The sequence below is a fragment of the Centroberyx affinis genome, unplaced genomic scaffold (genome assembly GCF_046629955.1).
Source record: "Centroberyx affinis isolate AG114_WGS23_722 - 3 ecotype Tasmania unplaced genomic scaffold, CSIRO-AGI_Caff_v1 ptg000642l_1, whole genome shotgun sequence".
Taxonomy (NCBI): Eukaryota; Metazoa; Chordata; class Actinopteri; order Beryciformes; family Berycidae; genus Centroberyx; species Centroberyx affinis.
Window position 1 is genome coordinate 227,149 of NW_027279268.1, and position 20,207 is coordinate 247,355.

Here is a 20,207-nt window from a genome sequence, read left to right on the forward strand (position 1 = left end):
TTATATGCATCTATAATTGACTATGATTTTTTTCTGACAAGATATCTTCAGGGAGGAAGGGAAGAAAAGGAAAGGCTGTTTCACTTGAACCTGTCTTTTCTGGTTCTGGTAGAGGAGCTAGAATGACAACATCTCCTTGAGATATAATACTTATAATCCCTCAAACATTATATCAATATAGTACAGCTTTTTTGCATGTATTTATCTGGGGATGCTTAGCTGAGCATGTATGCTATTGTTTTTTCTGCAGCACCATGCTGCACAATCATACAGTTAAACAAATTCACACCTGACATCTGCCCAATACAACCACAGTCTTCTACTGTGGGCCGCTGAGCAGATACTGGAGCAGTTGGGGTGCCTTGCTCAATGGCAACTTGACACTGGTGTTTGAGGAACGGGAGAGCGCTATTGTCCCAGCTTAGATTTTCAGTTTGAGTATTTCAACCAGCAACCCTCTGTTCACAAGGCTAGACTACCAGTAATACAGTATGTGTACAAAGTGTTTACAACGTGTCACAGCTCTAAGTGGCAGGGCTTCAGTAGTTTTGAGCTGAGAGCCACATATACTGTATATTTGACTATAGTAGATGCTAACACTCTATTCTTAGACAACAAACCATCATGTTGATCTGCAGTGTAACCTAATGTTTCGTAATCAGCTGCACTGAGTGCTGCATTACAATACATTACATAACTGTGTATTACTGTAAATACATACAGTAACTGCTGGGTATTTCAGATTCTTTTTTAAACAGGATGATTAACTATAATACTTGTAAACTGTAGTGGGCTAAGCTAGATGTCATTTGCTGCACAAAAAGCAGCAGTAGTTGTAATCTATTGTCCATTTTGTCAATATTGAGAGGCTGACAGTTTTGTCTTTATGGAAAATGAATACAAAAAACTAACATTTATTGTACTGTGCCACTATTTCAAAAATTCAATTTCTCACAGTATTTACAGCCTGATGATCCAGTATTTGAAAATACAAATTGGGGAAGTAGCAGCCCTCGTAATGTTCTCACAGAGTTACTGTACAATATGAGAAACAACACCTATGGTTCAGCATCATCACAAGGCTGCGATCCTTCACACACAATAGAGCTGATCAGTTGACAGGGTGTAACCAACCATGGCAGTGTGCTTTCAGAGCCACTGGGGCGCTTCATTTAAGTAAACGTGCAATCAATGCCAATGGGAACAAACAGCAGGTAAATAGATGAATTCGCTAACTGCCTCTTTGCTGCACCCCAAGAAGGGAGAAGTTGCCCCAAGGATCACCTTCCCAATCTGGAATTCACACCTCAGCCATTATTAGGGGAATTGCTAATGTGACCCCTGATCAAAGCGTGTGAAAGTCACATATAGGGCTGGTTTGATTTTTACTCAAAAAAATGTGTCTGCTAAGTCCATGGTCACAGTGCTACCTAGGTAACCGGTGACAACCCATTAAACCTCATTCCAGTCGTGGATCTCCATCTTTCATGCAGTCTGCTTTTTCATGAGCACATTGTGACAGAGGAAGAAGAGAGAACAGTAGAGAACAAACAAGAAGAAGAAAAGAAGGAATCAGAGAGACAGAGGGATTGATTCGGCTTCCCATATTTCAGAGGGCACTCGTGTTGCATCTGTTGAGCGAGCAGAGCCATTGTCTGAGTTGTCATCGCCGCCGCGGCGGGGGGACTCGACACGGCGCGGCAGCGGTGGCACCGGGTGCTTCACAGTGACAGCGTGACAGCAGGAACCCTGGGTAATTAAAGCAGCTCTCCGCTCTGTGCCCCGAGGGCAAGTCTGCCTGGGACCCGGAGATCATACCTGGCTCACTCACATTCTAGACACACAGTAGCCAAACAGCGACTTTCCACCTTAACAAATTCCCATTCCTCCTCTATGGGTTTATGGATAGCAGTATTGGTATGAAGCAGGTTCACATGTATACATGACTAAAGCATATCAGAGTTTAAAAATCACTACAGTCCAACTACAGTTCATTGAGATCAAGCAGCGTTCACTGGCTGGATTTACACAGCAGCTAAAAATGCTGTGCATTACCCAAATTTAATTTTTTTTTCATATACAGCATATACAGTAATGAAAACGTCAGATCTAAATCAAAAGGTTGAAAATCATTTTTGACTAAAGTAAATCTAACCATTTTAAATTAGCCAGAACATTTATTCAGGCCAGGAACCTGAAGAGGAGGTGCAGTGTCAGGAGGTTGCGAGACAGGCAGACGGCAACCAGCCGGGGCCAGGCGGTCCAGTGTGAGTAAGCATTCCCCCTGATCTGATCTGCCCAGAGGCAATACACCATGCACGGAAGTTAAATGACTGTCTTCCAATTTGCTCTCATGAATATTAAGCGGTGCTGTGACAGTAGAAAGGGCTGGCTGTATGCAGGCTGCTGATCCACACCGACAGATCTGTCCTCTGATGTCTAGGAGGGGCGGGCGGCACTAAAACGAGGCCCCCACAGCAGATGAGCCTCCTCCCCGGTCTATTTTCATGTCTTAAATGGGCCAGAGTGGCTGTCTGTCTCATTAAGGGGAAGGAGAGACCCTGGACTGTTTCTCAGTGGGTAAAACTCAGCGGTAGAGACATTGATGTCTAAATTATGCTGCTACTGCTGATGAGTGCAGCAGAGAGGATCTGATGAGGGATTATACTGTAGCAAACTATAGCAGCTCCCTCTGCTGCTGATGATGATGAATAAAAACTACCAGCACAAATCTTATATTGCTGTGTGATGTAACAAGGTTACTAGAAAGTGGAGGGAAAGTCATGTCAGTAGACAAAATATAAAAAATTACTTTCAAATTAATGGCTAGGTTTACTATGTTCACTATATTTTGAGTACATTCATGAAGCAGGTTTATGTTTACTATATATTGAGTATATTCATAAAGCATTGCAAATACTGTATATCAATCATGTGAACATATATAATGCTACCGGTCTATTGTAGCCTATGCAATTAGAAGCAACTTCCCACGGCTTACTTACATTTCCAGCACCTGCAATCTTACTGATTAATGAGAATTATTTCCTAATTTCACCAAGAATTGAGGAGAGCAGCACTGTGGTATTAGTTGCCTCTGCACAACCTAATTAACAAGAATGAAAAAAACAATGTATTTATGGAAAGCTAATGCTAATCCTTCTGACAAACAGGCCTGGGCCAATAGTATTTAAAAATACATTTTATGGTTGATTTAGCCTAGAGAAGTGCCACATGGGTGGTTTGCCACATAGGATGAGACGACGACTGCCAGAAAGACTAGACAATCACAGGGAAGCATCTGACGAGCTTCACAGTGGTTGAATCGGAGAGGAGGTAAACACGCTGCTGAATGGATAAAGCTCCTTATACAATCTAATAATGATATCCAGGTTATCACAGGCACTAGAAACATAGCGAGTTGTTGCCCACTCACAGCCACACTGCATGTGATATATTGTTCAATTTAATAAAAACACATTTCAATAAACATGTGTGTTGAGGTAATGAGCTGCCTTGTTAACGGGTTACACAGTTACCCTGATGAAAACATATATGTCAAAACATCGTTGTAGTATATTCATGAATAAAGTACTACTGCATCGAGGCTATGAGTGTGCAGCGACTCGTTATGATTCAAGCTCTGTTTTGCTGTGGCCAGCACCTCAATAATCCAGTAGTGTCTTTGTCATTATCACAGGCGCTAAATTTTGGATGATGTGTACAGTTCAGCCGGTGCATTCTAGCTGAGTCAGTCTGCCAACAAATAGTTTGATTACGTATGTATTGTTTGTAAACATAAGGAACTCCTACCTTTTAAGACTCTATTTTGTAATTTATTATTATACTCCAAAATGTCTGATTGAGGTTTTAGTGGACATAATCTAATCCCTTCCAAACTAATCTAATGGTCAGCATACACTGTCTGTCTTTTGTAACGTGATTAAGCAGCAGATTTCTCATGTAGGGATGGCTGTTGGCAGAGGCCTTACCTCTCTGCTATGTTGATACATACACAAGTTAGACAAGTGGAGGCACTACATAGTGGACAACCAACCTTATTATGTCACCAAACATTAAGGTTAAGGGCCTTCAAAGATGCCGCTGTTGATGGTGTCTAAACATGACTGCTGTCCACCTGCATGCCCGCTAAGGTAACAAAATGTCCATGGAGTTCTCGATGTCCATGGAGGTTTCAGTGAACTCTAGCCACAACATGAGAGGCTGCTGAAGAGAGTGACCTGACAGTAACGGCCGCTCGCCTTCCAGGATCCAATTCCACCACACCATCTTGTATATCACTGCTACAGACTTTTGAAATGGTGACAAAGAGGACATAGTCATCCCTCACCCCCCTATTTATACTATGAATTATTAGCTAGTGGCCTCATCCTGATTGGTGCTAATGACAACCACAAGCTCAATTCCATCCCTCTCCATGCTTACAGGCTACAGGCAGCACCTCATTTCATGACACAGGTGCAGAAAAGTGGAACAAACTGCCTAACAAAATACAAACTATTCTCCAGAGGGTTTGAAAAAACAGTTGAAAAAATGATTGCAAACTACAGCAGAAATATGGTGGAGGGCAGACCAGAGAGGTGTTTTATATATTATGGTTGCCAGTGGATTTAATTTTCACATCTTTGTATACTGTTTCATACGTGCTATTGAGTGTATCAGCGAATGTTTTCTGGACCACAATGGAAGCCAGGTGACTTTACTGTCTGAAACTGGTAATTGCAATGCTGCATGCTTGTTGGTATGTTGTTTTGTAATTCTTCAAATACATTCAATTAATCAGCCACTTCTATTTTCTTGTGCACCATTTTTATTTTTGTATCTTCTCCTTAACGAGCTACGAGCCTTAATTGTGCCACCAGTGCAAGTGTTCCCTTTTATTCTAGCTGATTGCTGATCTGTTTGTTTTATTCCTTTTATTTTACAGCGCTCTGGAGCTTTGTTGAGAAAAGCGCCACGCAAATATACCGCAGCTATTGGTAGTGTTGTGCAGGTAATAATGTCATTATCAGACCATGGCATTCCTTTGAAGACAGACCACGATCCCTGTTTTTGTCCAAGAAGACGTCTGTGACCAGCAGCTGGTGAAGTGTGTTAGCGTTGGATGTCACAGCAGCTGGCTCCTCTCATCCTGTTAGCTCTGCCTGCCATTATCAGCCCCACCCCCCCACCCTTAGAGCTGCTGCTACTGCTGCTGCGTGCCATGCTCATTTTAATACTCCAGACTCATTTGACTGTCTTTATGGACTTATCATATTAAACATTTATCGCAGCCATTTCCCTAAACCAAGCATGTTTATTCAACACTTAGGGGACCACAGCACGGCTCCTTTCAGCAGCCGCTCCCCCTACTGCCCCCCCCCCCCCCCCATCCCACTCCCTTATTTTCCTCCTTTCCTCTTTTCTCTTCCCTCCATCTCTTCTCCTCCTCCTTTCCCCCCTCAGCCCCCAGCTTGCTTTATTACTACACCCTTCCTCTCACCGTGCCGCTGCCTGAATAAAAAGGAGAGGTATTTTTGTACACTATTCCTTCCCTCTCCTCTCCTCTCCTCTCCCCTCTCTCCTCTCCTCTCTTTTCCTTTCCTCTCAGGTCATCCTTTCCTCCCGTGTGCTAGAGAGGCAACAGGGGACGCGTGCTGTGCGAAGCCAGGCAGCCAAGCAGACACAAATGTATTCCGAGCATTTAGTACTTTGGATGAATCGAGTTTTAATTTAATCATCTGATCAAACACTAATTAGCATAATCACTTGTGGGGACGGATGGGCCAGATAGAGAGGGAGAGCAACACATAATAGACCTCATCCTGGCAACAGTCTATGGGGACACTTAGCAACATGTAAACAGCTACATGCTCCTCGGGAGCCGTGCGGAGCTCTGTCCAAATTACCTCCCTTTGTACGAATAATAGATCCAATTCTCTGGATCTGACAACAGCGCTTTGCCTGGAAAATGATCTATTCACCGGTGGACTGCCCTACAATCGAATACACTGCTGCCAGGCCCTATGCCCTTTTATTTGATCTTGGACAAGATGGCTTACTGCAGCATCACACCTTGGTGTGAGTGGAGGAGGTCGGGGAATTCTAGGAATACCACAAAGTGCTAGGAGTATTGACGATACACTCAGTCTCACACCAGGCCGGGGGATCGATGAGCGGCTGGAAGGACATAAATCAGACTCCTGTGGCTCCATTCCATGTCACACCCTAACCCACCCACCCACCCAGCTCCCCAATTAAACACGCGCACACACACACGCATGCAAACATGCACGCACACAGACAAGAATACACTCGGAAAACCAAGTGCCACACACACATATATATGTACTAGCACAAGCAAACACACACAATAAGAAACCCACTTTACGCATCACACACACACATGCACGCACACACTCACACACCTTACCTCAACTCCAACAAGATGACAGCGCTTTAAAAATGGCCAGCTAAAAATAACCGCCACTAACTTGGTCTTAAATCTTAGCATCTGTGCCAGGTTTAAAAATAAAGAGCAGTGTCGAGAAACCAAGCTGGACCCATTTGTCTTTCTGTCACTCTGTCTATCCAGCTCTGCCTCCTCCGTTATCCCTTAGCCTACTTTACTATTTGGACTATGCAGCATCAGAGGCATGGGCAGACTCTGATGGTGAAACACCTCCTGAAAATGCATTCACAAATAATCTGATTGGGAAGTCTATCTGCAATATACAGTAAAGTGTAAAGGTTGAGAAAAGTGTGAATAGACTGAAGAGAAACTGACAGAGACATATGATAAAAAAAAAAACAGGTTGGTATATACAAGAGAAGCCCACGAAATATGAGAGGAGGATGCGTTCAAAGGGAGCAGGAGAGAGAAAAGTAGAGAGACAGAGAGAGAAAGAGAGAGAGACATGTTGGTGATCCACAATACATCAGGCACATGCATCCCGCCTAGGCCAGAGTAGCAGGGATCAATCCGGCCCGGGGCCTTAGTGTGTGTCGAGTTCAAAGCGTGGCCCTGGCATGTGGAGGACTGGATTAAGAGGCAGTATTTATGAGGTCCAGCGTGAATGTTTGTCTTGGTGGGTGATGAATAGCAAGCTCATCACACCTCCACCACCTGTCTTCCACAATGGACAAAAGCTCTGGCGGGGCACTCGCCGCATGGACGCATTGTGCAATACACTCACCCTGCGGAGGGTACGCCTGCATGCAGTGAGCACCCCGCTGTATGCCTCACGCACTACAGGCCTTTGTGTTCTCACGCAAACTCTGTGGTTCATATAGAAGATCACAATTTGTCACTTTAAACGCACAGTATGTAATTTCTGCCGCTAGGGGTCTCTCAATCAAAACAATAACAAAAGACGTAGTTTAATGACGTCGTGAAGTAGCATGGGATCATGGGAGTTTTTTTATGGGGACAGCTTTGGCGACAGAACGCACGGCAAACGGGAATGAACAATCGAGATCCATCACGAGTGAGCGATAAAAACAATAGAATGGAAAAAACAGAGTGGCTAGAGCGGCTAGCTAGCTAGTTTGCCGACTTCCTTCCTCACTCTCTGACATGTCATCTGGTGTTTCCCGTGTTTCCCCGGAAGTTAGGGGGTAAAGGGGATATGACGCTATTGACAGGCGACCAAATGAAACGCACCATTACCTTGAATAAAATTACGGATTTTCTAGGTTTGAACATTGTTGGAAACATTTGGGATAATGTAAGTACACAACTCAACAAAATATATAACATAGGTCTAGTCGTTTTTAGATATTTGAATGCGGAAATGTTACATATTATACCTTTAATCGCCAGGTAAAATAAATGCATGAGGATTTGTCTGGGTGATACTGGTGCTGAGACATAAAACACCACTTACAGACACACATGGCACAGGATCAGAACAGTGCAGACCAATGTTGTGCAAGTTTGCGCTTCACAAAAGCTAGCTAAAAGTTCAGTTCACACAGATTAAAATGAACTAGTTCACGTTCATAGTTCACAATTTTGAATTTTGAACTAAGTTCACAGTCACAAAAATTGAACTAGTTCACGTTCATTTCTTCTGTTTTTTTTAAAATGAGCTGCTCCGAGCTATTCTTTTTCAATAGAACCTCCTCCTACCCATCCATCCCCAGCCTCCAATCATTGCCACTGCCCACTTCCCAAACTAGAGACTGACTAAAGACTGCTCGGATGCTTCAACTCGTTGTGTCGTTTCAAATTCGTTGCCGATGTGGCTGACGTTCGGACTTGTTTTTTCAAAACCGGCGGGCACAATTTGCATAAAAATGGGACATTTTTTCCATTGGAATCTGTACTGATTTGTTCATAAAACTTCTTCAAATATTCATATGAACTGGCTTCAGCAGTACCGGTAGCTGCGTCTGAATTGCCAGTTGCTCTAGCCATGCCAGGTGCTGTAAATCCTCGGGTGCCGTAAAACACAGTGCTCTCGCGGGAGTTGACGCTCACGTTCATTAGTTGCAAACAGATACGTTCAGTTCACCGTTCACCAAAAACATGAGCACGTTCAATGAACGCGCTCTTTTAGCGCGTTCATGCACAACACTGCTGCAGACTATACTGTACACTCTCTGATGTGATCACAAAAGCTCATATAGCATTAGAAACTGAGATAACCAAAGCATTTTCGTGTCGTTTCATACACTGATACTGAAGCATCGCAGATGTTCTATTCTCAAACCTTATTTGACTGTCCACCATCTTGATATTGGTTTGGTTGGGTAAACCAGGAAACAGTCAACTGACTACCACACATTGATTTGGGTGTAAAAGTTCAAGCAAACTTTACACACAAGGTTAGTCTCCCATTCATTTTCAATGGATCAGCTCCAGGCTGTTCATTTGAAATATAGCAGTCTTGAGCTTTAGGAAAGTGTTCAGCTTCTCGAACTCTAACCATACCGTCCTAGAGCTTGAGCAGAGCACATGAATTGTAGTATTCCCCTGGTCACTGGCAGACGCTGTGTCTTAATGTCAATATATTTCAAACTTATGCAGACGGATACTCCTGTGTAGAAGTGCTTCTATCTTGATTTAGTCTGTTTTAGCCTGTCAAATAAAGCTTTTACACCAGTTCCTCCACTACAGTACCTGTGCAGAGCAGCACAGTAATATAACATGTCACTTTGACAGGTGCTGAGTGAATTAAAAACATCCTCTCTACTGAGAACCCTGTCTGAGAGGGAAACCCCCGCCAGATGTACTACAACCTCACTTTACACGCATGATCAAACACCTACATCTGGGTGCTGAGGGCTTTTCTCCTCTTCCCTGCAGATGCTAAATGATATCGTTAACATTTTAATGCAAGAGACATTTACGCGAGGGCTCGCGCAATTACACCTCTGATTCAGCGGAATCCAGACAGACACTGTGTGATCGGTAATTAGATTTTACATCGGGTGAAACACAGCGTGCATACATACACGCACACACACCAGTCGCCAAAGCCTGCTCCTAATTAGAGAGCTAGACAGGCTCGAGGAGGTACAGTACAGTAGAGTAGCCCTCATTATACAGCTAGGATGTATGAACTAGGGGATATCTATTATGATCATACATCAGGGTATCCATTACCCAGCGTTAGCAGCCCTTTCCACTGGAATCACACACAGAGTTCAGAATGAAACTCTACAAACACTCTCGTAGGACAAGCGGAGTAGAACTGAGCAAGACTTAAGTGGGTATGTAAACTTAATTTAGCCCATTAGATATTCATATCAGAGTGAGACGGCATAAGATGATCTATCGCTCGACTGTGCCGTATGTGTTTTCACGGTGTAATCTAATCTCACGAGCTGCGATACCGCTTCTGCAACCGAACCCTAATTGGTAATTAGTAAACAGACTAACGGCTGTAAGTGCATCTGTAAGGCTGATCGGGTTTCAAGTGCTCTCCCCGTCGCTCCAAGGAGCCTGCGCGAGGCCACCGTGGGCCACTGGAAGGCTGTTGGTCTTTGGACATCTTTAAATAGTCTTGGAGGATCCGGGGAGCTCCTCGGCACTCCAACAGATGGGGCTCTAATCAGCGCGCTGCCTTCGTTGCCCCATGTAGATTAATTGCCGTGCAAACACCGGTTCCCCCTTTCTACTCGCAGCCAAGTTCAGACCAATCTATCTATCCACCACAGTCCCCGTAGCATTTTCATCCAGCCTTTCAGGTTGCTAATAATGTGGGGTCATGTAAAATTGGCAGGCTAACTGATGTTGGCAGCTATTTACTGTACTGTAAGCTACGCTGGGCTAGATGCTGTGGAAGAGATTCCTTATTTCGAAGTGGATCTGCCTTTACGCTGAGAAAGGTCACGGCTAATTGAGATCAAAATTTGATTGCATGATCTCATGACCTGAGTGTAAATGTTCATTTATTGAAGACAAAGGAGATAAGTCCTGTTAAGTCGTGAGCATCAGGTTAAGCTGCGTATGTCTACAAATCATTGCAGTAGTGGTGGGGACTGTGCGAGAAGCCTTGCCTCATTATGTCTTTGCAATGAGAATCCGAATGGGTCAGTTTGAGCTTGCTGTGGTTTTGCCTAGAGGCAGCTGTCAGGGAGAGATATTTAATATGTTTCCTCTCCTGCACTGATGGCTGAATTTATAGATTCCACTTTGATAGATACAGGAAATAGCAAACTGTAGGCTCTTACAAAATAATGCAAAAAATAAGTGTGCCTGTTGGCTGATGTTGAAAGTGACAGATTTAACCGTTTCAACGGCTGAAATGTGATCAAAGGGAAGAGTAATCTAAGGACTCCTTCCTTCAGTTTCCTTTAATTACTTGAAATGATTAATCAATTGCAGTGATTGCCATAATCAAGGCAATTAAAATGACAGAATTTGTAAACATTGTGCAAATGTGTAGCAATGTTTCTTTTTGAGATCAGATACTGAGTCCAGAAAACTGAGAACTTATCACTGTGCATTGTGGGAAAGACAAAACCCTGTTCTACATTCCAGCAACATCAGGATTTTTATTTAGATCAATATTAACATGTTTTGTCTCTTCTGACTTCAATAGGCCACTTGATGCCATTAATCACATGTATACACGCACATTGAGGGAAGAGACTAGGTCCTCATTTAGTACTTCCGGGTCACCTCAGTGTGCAGCCAGAGCCAAACTCCCACTTCCCTGACACCCATAAAGGAGGTTACCATAGAGACAGGCCAGTGAGCATGTGATAGGCCTAACTCTGAAACAGCAAGAATTGTCTAGAATCCAATCGCTGTGCTGGCTTCTATCTACAAGGTCATTCATTCATTCTGACAACGCATGCTCAGCCGATGAACACCTCATTTTCATGATAATCAACAAAACATCCAACCGCAGAGGACAAAGTCATACAGCAAGGCTCCTGCACAATGATAGAGAAATCAAATAAAATGACAAGGCTAATAGCATGTGATAAAAACATGTTCTAAAGAAAAAAAAGAAAAAAAGAAAAAAAAAGGTTGCAGTGCAAATGACGAACAGAAAAGTATAACGTCTGCACACCCAGCACCATCTACTGCTTATTCCCTATCAGTTGTTTGCCACAGGCCTTCTCAATAATCCCTTATGCAATAAATGGACACAATCTTGCATGGCAGTTGATCTAATGTCAGAGTCAGATGATTATGATTAATGAGGATTCCTTATTGTTCCTTTATGAGTTTCAGCAAAGCTGGGCTGAGGGAGATACCATTTTATATGGAGTTGAATGTCAATAAACTGCGCTGACTGAGGGTTGCCTCAGCAATGAAAAAGAGACGACAGAAACAAAAATCCATTTCGAAGCCTTATTTTATCATCCAGACCAGGAGGAAAAATCCATTTTGGGGACACACCATATCACATCACTGTGGGTGCACCAAATCATATAACTGCCCCTCGACGTGGCAAAATGTATTCATACCTCTAAATCCTCACTTCCCCAATTTTTGCTTTGTGAATTCAGCTCGCATAGCCCTTTGATACAATATAACCAATTGTGGGTTTGATTTTGCCTCAATATCTGAACAATCCCCATCATGTCGTCCCGTTGTGTTTTTCTTAGAGACATGGAAACATGTCTCTTATGCTTTTCTTTCCTTCTCCCCTCTTCCAGCCTCCCTGTTCTCTCCTTCTTCGACTCTCCCTTTTTCTTTCCCCCTTTTTGTACACACCCAGCCAGCCATAATCCCTCCCTGTAGAAGGGACTCTGGCCAATAAATGCTTATTTTGATCCTGTGAATGCAATAAACTGTATCAATTTTCTGCTAGTTGATTATAGATATATGAGCACACAAATTCTGCACACAAATACACGTGCACGCAAGTGCGCGTGCACACGCATTCAGTGTCAACCACATGCATGTGTGCGCTGACACACATGCACTCACACAAATACACATGTGTACAAACACACACACACACACAAAATGAACAACCAAATCTAAGTGTTTGAATACAGTATTTGAATGGAGAATGAGGCTATAGCTATTTGAATGGAAAATTTATTTCACGTTTTTCTTGGTGTATTTTGTGAAATACCTTTTGCATTCTGAATTAGAGCATTTTACGGAATATGCCTGGCCTCTGCTGAATCTTTCTGGTCCAAATTGCAGGGTTTTCTTTTAATTACTGACATAAACAGTGTTTACTTGTGCTGCTTCTTTTCCCTCCATAATCTATACTTCAATGCAATGAACATAAAGCTGTTGTCAAATTTGTGATGATCTCATTAAACGGTGAGATGTTGCAAACATTCATATAGAGCCATAAAAATAACAGAATATTTTACTCCAAATGTGTGTTAATGAATATACCATTTTCTGACACTTAAATGTGTGCAACATTTGATCCTTCTTATGTGCTGTATTCATTTAGGCTACTTTGAACTTGAAAAATATGCTCACCGTGGGGGAGGGGAAAGGGGTTAAACCAAATGTCCATTATATCAAATACGTCACTTATTACTAAGGGCCACAGTGGAACAAGGTTGTGACAGAAGTATCATTGGGCATCAAATAAAAAAACAGAAATCATTTACATGCATTGGATGCAAATAAGCAATTAAGACTTTAACCTATAAGGTCAGATCTAACCAAACCTCCCACAAATAATGCCAATCAAGAAATTAAATGGCCCAAATAAACCTAATTTATCAATTTTATTTCATTTGGCTGAGGGTGTCTATCTCAAGGCCAGGAATGTGTCTTTAATGCTTAGGAGGAGAACCTAAACGATTTAAAACGCAGTTCATGCCTCGCCCGTCTCTCTCCCTCTATCAAGGGTGTCAGCCTTTTGACAAGCATATAAAATCCATTTCATGTGGGACACAGGTGACCTCCATCCTCCCTCTTCAGTCACTTGGCTGTCTACCAGTGATTTGCCTTCTGGAATAGGTAATGAGCACTAAAAAAAAAAAGAGCCGGAAACTTACCATTCAAGATGCTCTGGAAAAAGATAAAAGCCAATATCCACATGCCCTGCTCCGTTCAATCCCCCCCAAGCTATGCTTTCTCTTCTTCCTCCGACCGGTGCCTCCCTGGGTTTCTCTTCTGTGCGCTTAGGCTAAGGTTAAACATTTGCCACTGTCTTGATGGAAACCGGTCCAAGTCTCTACTTTTAATATCACCTTCCTACTTTGTTGTTACACTCTTTTCTCTTTTTCCCGACCCCTCTCTTTGCGCTGGGAACATATATGCGCCTCTGTGATTGTCTTGGGGAGAGCTGTGCTCAGACTCTCCTCTGCTCCGCGTCTTGCTGCTTCTCCCTGTTATTCAAAGGGATGCTGAAGGGGTGAAGCCCAGGTGTGATGCTGAGTCAGAGCAGTGTATTAGCAGCTCCTAAAAAAATGTCCGAATGACAAAACTGGCTAAACTAAATCTAAAAAAAAAATAATGTTAAATGCTCCGAAATCCTAGATAAAAGATTGAATGACGAATCATCCTTGGAAAAAAAAAGATTAATATATTAGAAAATGAAAATAACTAAAATAGCAAAGAAGCAAACAGGGGGGAGAGGGTGGCTCAGTAAGAATGAAAAACAGATTTTGTTCTGAGACTCCAAAGTCAGATCATCTTCACCGCCTCTGTGCGTCCAGCAAGAGGCGAGCAAGCGCATCTTCCCCGCTGCCGCTCTCTAATCGCACCACACTGACTCTCTGAGCATTACACAGAATAACCCTCTCCCCTGCCCCTGCAGACGCTTTAATTCCTCATTGCCTTAAAGGAGCAGAGGCGGTTGCCGGTCGGTCCTAAGGGCAAGGCACTGCTGGAGGTGAGAGTGTGAGAGAGCACACGGTGACTGGCGCATTTGCATTAAGGAAATGAGCCGCACCTGACGCACCAAGGCACCTAGGATAACATTTTTTACGCACGGAGATATACTGGCTCAAACAGAAAGCGCCGTCTGTGCGCGGTGCTTCCATGGGTGTGCAGGTGCGCTAAGCATATTTTATGCAAGATTTGGTTTGAATCTAGCCAATGGCGTATTTTACATATGGATAAGGACTGAGCAGAGTTTCCCTTTAGGAATGGAGATCTACAAGGACATCCAATGACGCCTATTTCTGTGCTCGTTTGAGTGCGTGGAAAGGAAAATAGAGTCAAAATAAAAATAAAAATGAGTGTTTAATTGAATCACAGTGTTACATTGATTGGAGTGATTCACTGATTGATTCACTGAAAAGAAAAATAGAAAGAAAGGGCAACATTTTGTCAGTGGTTACAGTGAATAGAGGGTTAAACTAACGCATCCCCCACCCCAAACGCACGCGCGCGCGCGCACACACACACACACACACGCCATACCGCCTCCCTCAACCCCATAATCCACCCACCAACACCACCACCCCTCCATTTTAATGCCTGCCTTGAAGTCAAGAGTGTAGCTGTACTAGGCGGTGGAAGCCTGTGGGCCTGAGCACAGAACGGGGTTAGAGAGAATGCGAAATAACCAGCAGGGCAGTCTGCATTTCTTTTTGTATTCCACATGACAGAATGGACGCTAATTTTCTCTCCTTATCACATGGGACTGATGTCACAGAACATCTACAATATGTGTAGCCTACAAACAAAAATAAAAATACAAAATACTGTTAGATATATTAAAAGATTGTGCTTGGCTAGTGATGTGGTTGTATTTGTGTGTGTGTGTGTGTGTGTGTGTGTGTGTGTGTATCAGGCAGGGCCAAGATTTTTTTCCATTTGCATCTGTATGTCCCCTTGTATATTGTTTTATTCACATGGACATAAATAGCCTATGCCATTCAAGTGCACATGCATGAATGTGTGTGTGTGTGTGTGTGTGTGTGTGTGTAAGCAGTAATTACTCTGATCTCTGTTTTTTAGCTAAGGAAAGGGAAGGAAGGAGGCGTGGTGCTGTAGGAGGACTTGACCTTTTCCTGGTTCTGAGCGCAGGCACAGCTCATTTGTCCGTCTGTCTGTCTTCCGTCTGTCTGTCTGTCTGTCTGTCCCATGTTCTGTCGATCTGTCTTTCTGTGCGTTTGCCTGTCTGCCCACCTGTCTAACTGCCTGCCTCCCTGCCTGCCTGCGTCTTCGCCTGCTGCATTGACTGCACTGCATTACTGAACTCTGTCCCAGAACACGCTGTTCTAGCCCGCCTTAAAAATGATATGGCTCTCCTTTTTTCTGACCACTGCTCAATGAGTTATTCAGCGAAGGCCAAAATTAAATGACAAATTTCATCTTTTTGAAATAGTGCTGGATAGATCTTGATGTTTAATTGATTATTCTATTTATGAAATGTGGTGAATGTTATGTACCTGTTTTTTTTTTACCAAAGTAAACAATCAAGCCATGGGATGAACTCCATCGTCTCTCTGCGGTCTGAGAAGCAACATGGGTAAATGAGGGCAGTGGGTCAGTGATCCTGCCTGTCATTTTCAGTGGATTAGGAGCACTGGTCTTCCAGCGCTGGATCCTTGGCATGGACGAGCATGGAAGTTCATTAGCAGAGACAGACTATGAGATATGAACATTTAAGAGTGAGGATGCTATACAGTGCCTGGCCACAAATGTTTCAAACCTTTGTTTATCTAGGCAAGGTTTGCTCAGTTCTGTTGTTCTGTTTCACATGTATAGGCTGCAGCTGTGTACATTCACACCTGGGAGCTGCCCAGTTCAACCACAGTCTTCAACTGCTGCTGGCTACTGCACTCCACTGGAGAAATTGGGGGTTAAGTGCCTTGCTCAAGGGCACCAGAGTATTTTTACATTACTTTTTCTGTAAAGTACAAGGAGTACAGGTGTGTGTGTGTAGTAATCAACCAAGTTGGTATTGGTTTCTGTTGGTTTAGCCTTCAGCTACATTAAATGATAGACGATTTATTGTAGCTGAAGGCGACATTAGCAGCCTGCAAAGACAAACATAAAGCCCAAAGAGTAAACAAAAAATGATCAGGGTATGAGTTCAAGGGATCAAAGGTTCAGAAGAAGGAATCCGTGGAATTAGCAGGTTCAATCTGACATTTTGGGGAGAAATGAGGTTTCGGTATAATCTAGCTCATCAAACAGAGCTTAACGGGTAGCTGAAATTAAAATTTTGAAAAACCTTATTTGAATGGGAAAAGAAATGCAAATCCAAAAGGGTTATATTAGTTTGCGTGGGATGTGAAAACTGCAATGCTAACTATCACAAAACTGCTCTAAGCACAGATGGAACTCTGCTGCTCCATCAAGCTTGGTGCCATTTTTAACCCTTACTTACCCAGGGAGGTAGACCCATGGCTCTGTTCACAGCAGCAGCCAGGATGATGTTTAAAGGGGGCCACATACAGTATATACAGTATATACACACTCATACCTGGGAGTTGCCCAGTATAAACACAGTCTCACAGTATGTGTTTGACAGCAAACAAGTATAAATAGTAACAGCAACACTGACCAAATGACCTTACATGGACCAAATGACAGGTCATCAACCTCATCTGAGCACGGTTATGATACTATAGGCTGAGAAAAGTTACAATAATATGGGCCTTAACGATATACAGTATGTATGACTCATGTTTGATCCCTATATAGTGTCTGATATGTGGTTAGCAGGGGGTAAATTGTCCTTTCACCTTAAAAACCATAATTAAGAAAATAATTACCTTCTTCCCCGCTGTATTCAAAAATATCCCTCTCTATGGGGAAATGTGTGAGTGGATGGTAACCTTCAAGACCAGGCTTTTTTTGCCATGTGCACAAAGGTGTAATGTAATGCTTGTATGAGGATCCTTCAGATAATAAATAACAACACAAAAAACTAAAGAAAAACTAACTAAAAACTAGAACTCAATATAGACTCACGAAATTGAAATCAAATCTAAAAAAAAACATGATTTTTAGCATCAATATGTTAGTGCAATATTAGAAAGTGCTTTGTAGTTGTAATTTTGGTGATACCAAAGATCAAATGCAGTTGTGCTTGATGATGCATATAGATGAAATGTTGCTGTTGGTGGTGGATTTAAACAGGCGGTGCATTCATGTGGAAAACAGGTGCTTGTGTTTATCACTTACACCAGGCAGACAGCTGTACAATTGGACCGCCTTACTTGCAATGTGAAAGACAATATCTTGATTTGCACCCTGTCAGCGAGAGCCTTGACCCTGTGACTGATGGGCTGAGCTATACAATGCTAGCTCTTAAAAGATTATATACAATACAGCCATGTAGGACAGAGGCAAATGTTTTGGAACTGATATATGACTTCGATAGGGAAAATGGACGTTAATTTAACTACATATTATACTTCAATTTTCATGTTTCTAGTATTCCAACTGAACTCTCAAAGCACTTTACAAAGGATAAAAACAAGCAAATAATCTGCACAGTTGTCAATACATGTTTGCAATATATCCCCATGCAAATAATTCCATGTAAGACATGTAAGGACATGTAAGAAAATATTTAGACCAGTAGCTCAAAGTGTGTATCATACAAGCACGCATATTTAATACAAGCACTGAACTATATGAACCAAACAGCATATTCAGTCTCTCCCCAGCCACATTTTGAATATGACCGGAGTGGATCTGAGAGTGGTTTGGGTTTACTGTGGGGGTAGTGGGTAGAAACGGGTGTAGTTCATTTTAGCCCCCCAGCATGATGCCTAAACAGTGGTAAGTGGATGTGACAATGAGGCCCCTGGGCCACTGCAGACAGTCTTGGCCTTGCTGTGTGGCTGTGTGTGTGTGTGTGTGCGTGTGTGTGCCTCCATGCCTGTGTGTGTTTACAAGGGGGTAGGCAGACAACAGCGGAGCCCATATGAGACGATTCACCAACACTGCACATTCAAGGTCATGACTTCTCATACTGTCATACTCACATTGGCATGAGATCTGTGCTTGTTGTGGTTCATCTTCTTGCCAGTTTCATCATGGATGCTGCAGTAACATTATGGTGTGCAAGACTTACTTGTGTTCATTTGGCCAATAAATATTGTCGACCTAAGACCACATTACCAGCAGAAGCAGTCTAAATAATGACACAACATCTTTCTTTTAAGGTTTTTAATAAAGATAAAGCCTACAGCATTAAATTCCAACTTTCCGAGTTGTATTTACTACCATTTTGTTGGCTCTTTCATGTGGGTCATAATTCCAATATTTCCGACATGACTTGGAGAAGCAAGGAGAATCTTTCGATAGATATTACACCAATAAAGAGGTTAAAAAAGCTAAAGAATGTAACGCAAGTAACAACCTATCTGTTAGATCAGTAACTAATGTGATTACTGAAATTGGAACAGTAACGCCTTACTTTACTCTGTTACAGGAAACAGTAATGTGATTACAGTAACGCATTACTTTGTAACGCGATACCCTCCTAGTATCTTGTACAGTGTATAGCTGCTCTATCTGATGTACAATTTATAGATGAGATACTGTGATATTAGCATAAACAAATCATTGGAGCTAAGTTGCCTACTATTCAGACCAGAACTAGGCAACAATACACAATGCACTTCAGCTATCTCAAAAGTGATCATATCACTTTAGAATATGAGCTAAATCAAGATCCTTGTGATTCTTTTGAACCAGATTTTAATACTATTGTCGTCTATGGTCATTCAAGAATAATAATGATGCGAAGAACTAGATAGGAAGAACCAGTTGTGTCTGTATTTCTATGGAGCACCTTCCTCTTGGCAGGGCATACACTCACACACACACACACATACACATAGAGCCCCCCCTCCCTCCCCTCCCCTCCCCATCCCTCTTGCCGACCCTGTCCCTGGCGTGTGTGTGCACACAGGCTGGGTAATCCCTCAGGACGGGGCCTCTTGTTTTGACAACTCCTGTGAAGCCCAGTGTCTCTTACAACAAAACACAGACTGGCCTATCAGCAGCAAAATGTCAGCCCTCGGTCCGCTCCTTCGTCACCCAGAGGAGGATCAGGTTGCCTTACACTATGCGACCCATTAACTCAGAATAGAAACAGTCTCAGCACCGGTATAATGATCCCCTTTGTTTGCTGAGACAATGACGTTGATAAGAGACAAGCCGTGCTCGTGGCTCCTGACAGAAGTGCGTATAAGGTTACGTGTTGGCTGGGCAAGAGCGATGCGACTCCCAAACACAGTTCAGGGCGGTGTCCGCTTACCTTCTACTGCTCCCAGTAGGATAAAGACACACTTGGGTCAGTCAGCATCGAGACACATGCATGCTCTATAAATTAGGACTGTTATATGAGAGGGGAGGGCACTTTAACTTGGGGATGTGCCAACTGTGTAATGGACAGCAAGATGTAAGTTAGTAAGTTAATATGTCAGACGGGCTAATGATAAAATACTAATGAGGATGTGTGTTTCTGTATAGGTCAGTAGAGCATTGGACTAATACCATCAGTTGTTAGAGGTATGGGGGGCCAGCCAGGCCAAAAATGCCCTCATGGTACTGTTAGACATCCACTAAATGTGTATGTATGTGTTATCTGGTAAGTTGTTTTCATATCTGAAAACAGATTCCAAATCAACTCCATGTCATCAGAAGAAAAATTTCCAGATATTTCAGACTTCAAATCCGTTCTGCAGAATGGACAGCAGAACATGCACATGTCCCATCTCTCTCTCTCTCTCTCTCTCTCTCTTCATGATACCAACACCACCCCAGCCTGCTACAGCAACCCCAGCCAGCTTCCCATTGGTTAGCCCCAAGGCACAGAGGAGCATATCTGTAGCCAACCTTGACGTGC

General features: G+C 42.9%; 1 protein-coding gene across 1 annotated transcript in view; it reads right to left on the bottom strand.

Annotated features, from left to right (window-relative positions):
• Positions 1-13,518, bottom strand: part of dscamb (Down syndrome cell adhesion molecule b) — a 122,496-nt gene extending 108,978 nt beyond the window's left edge. Inside the window, exon 1 of the mRNA XM_071518901.1 lies at positions 13,438-13,518. Coding sequence (XP_071375002.1) covers positions 13,438-13,480 — 43 coding nt within the window. The 5' untranslated portion in view covers positions 13,481-13,518. The remainder of the gene's footprint in view (positions 1-13,437) is intronic.
• Positions 13,519-20,207: the final 6,689 nt, after the last annotated feature.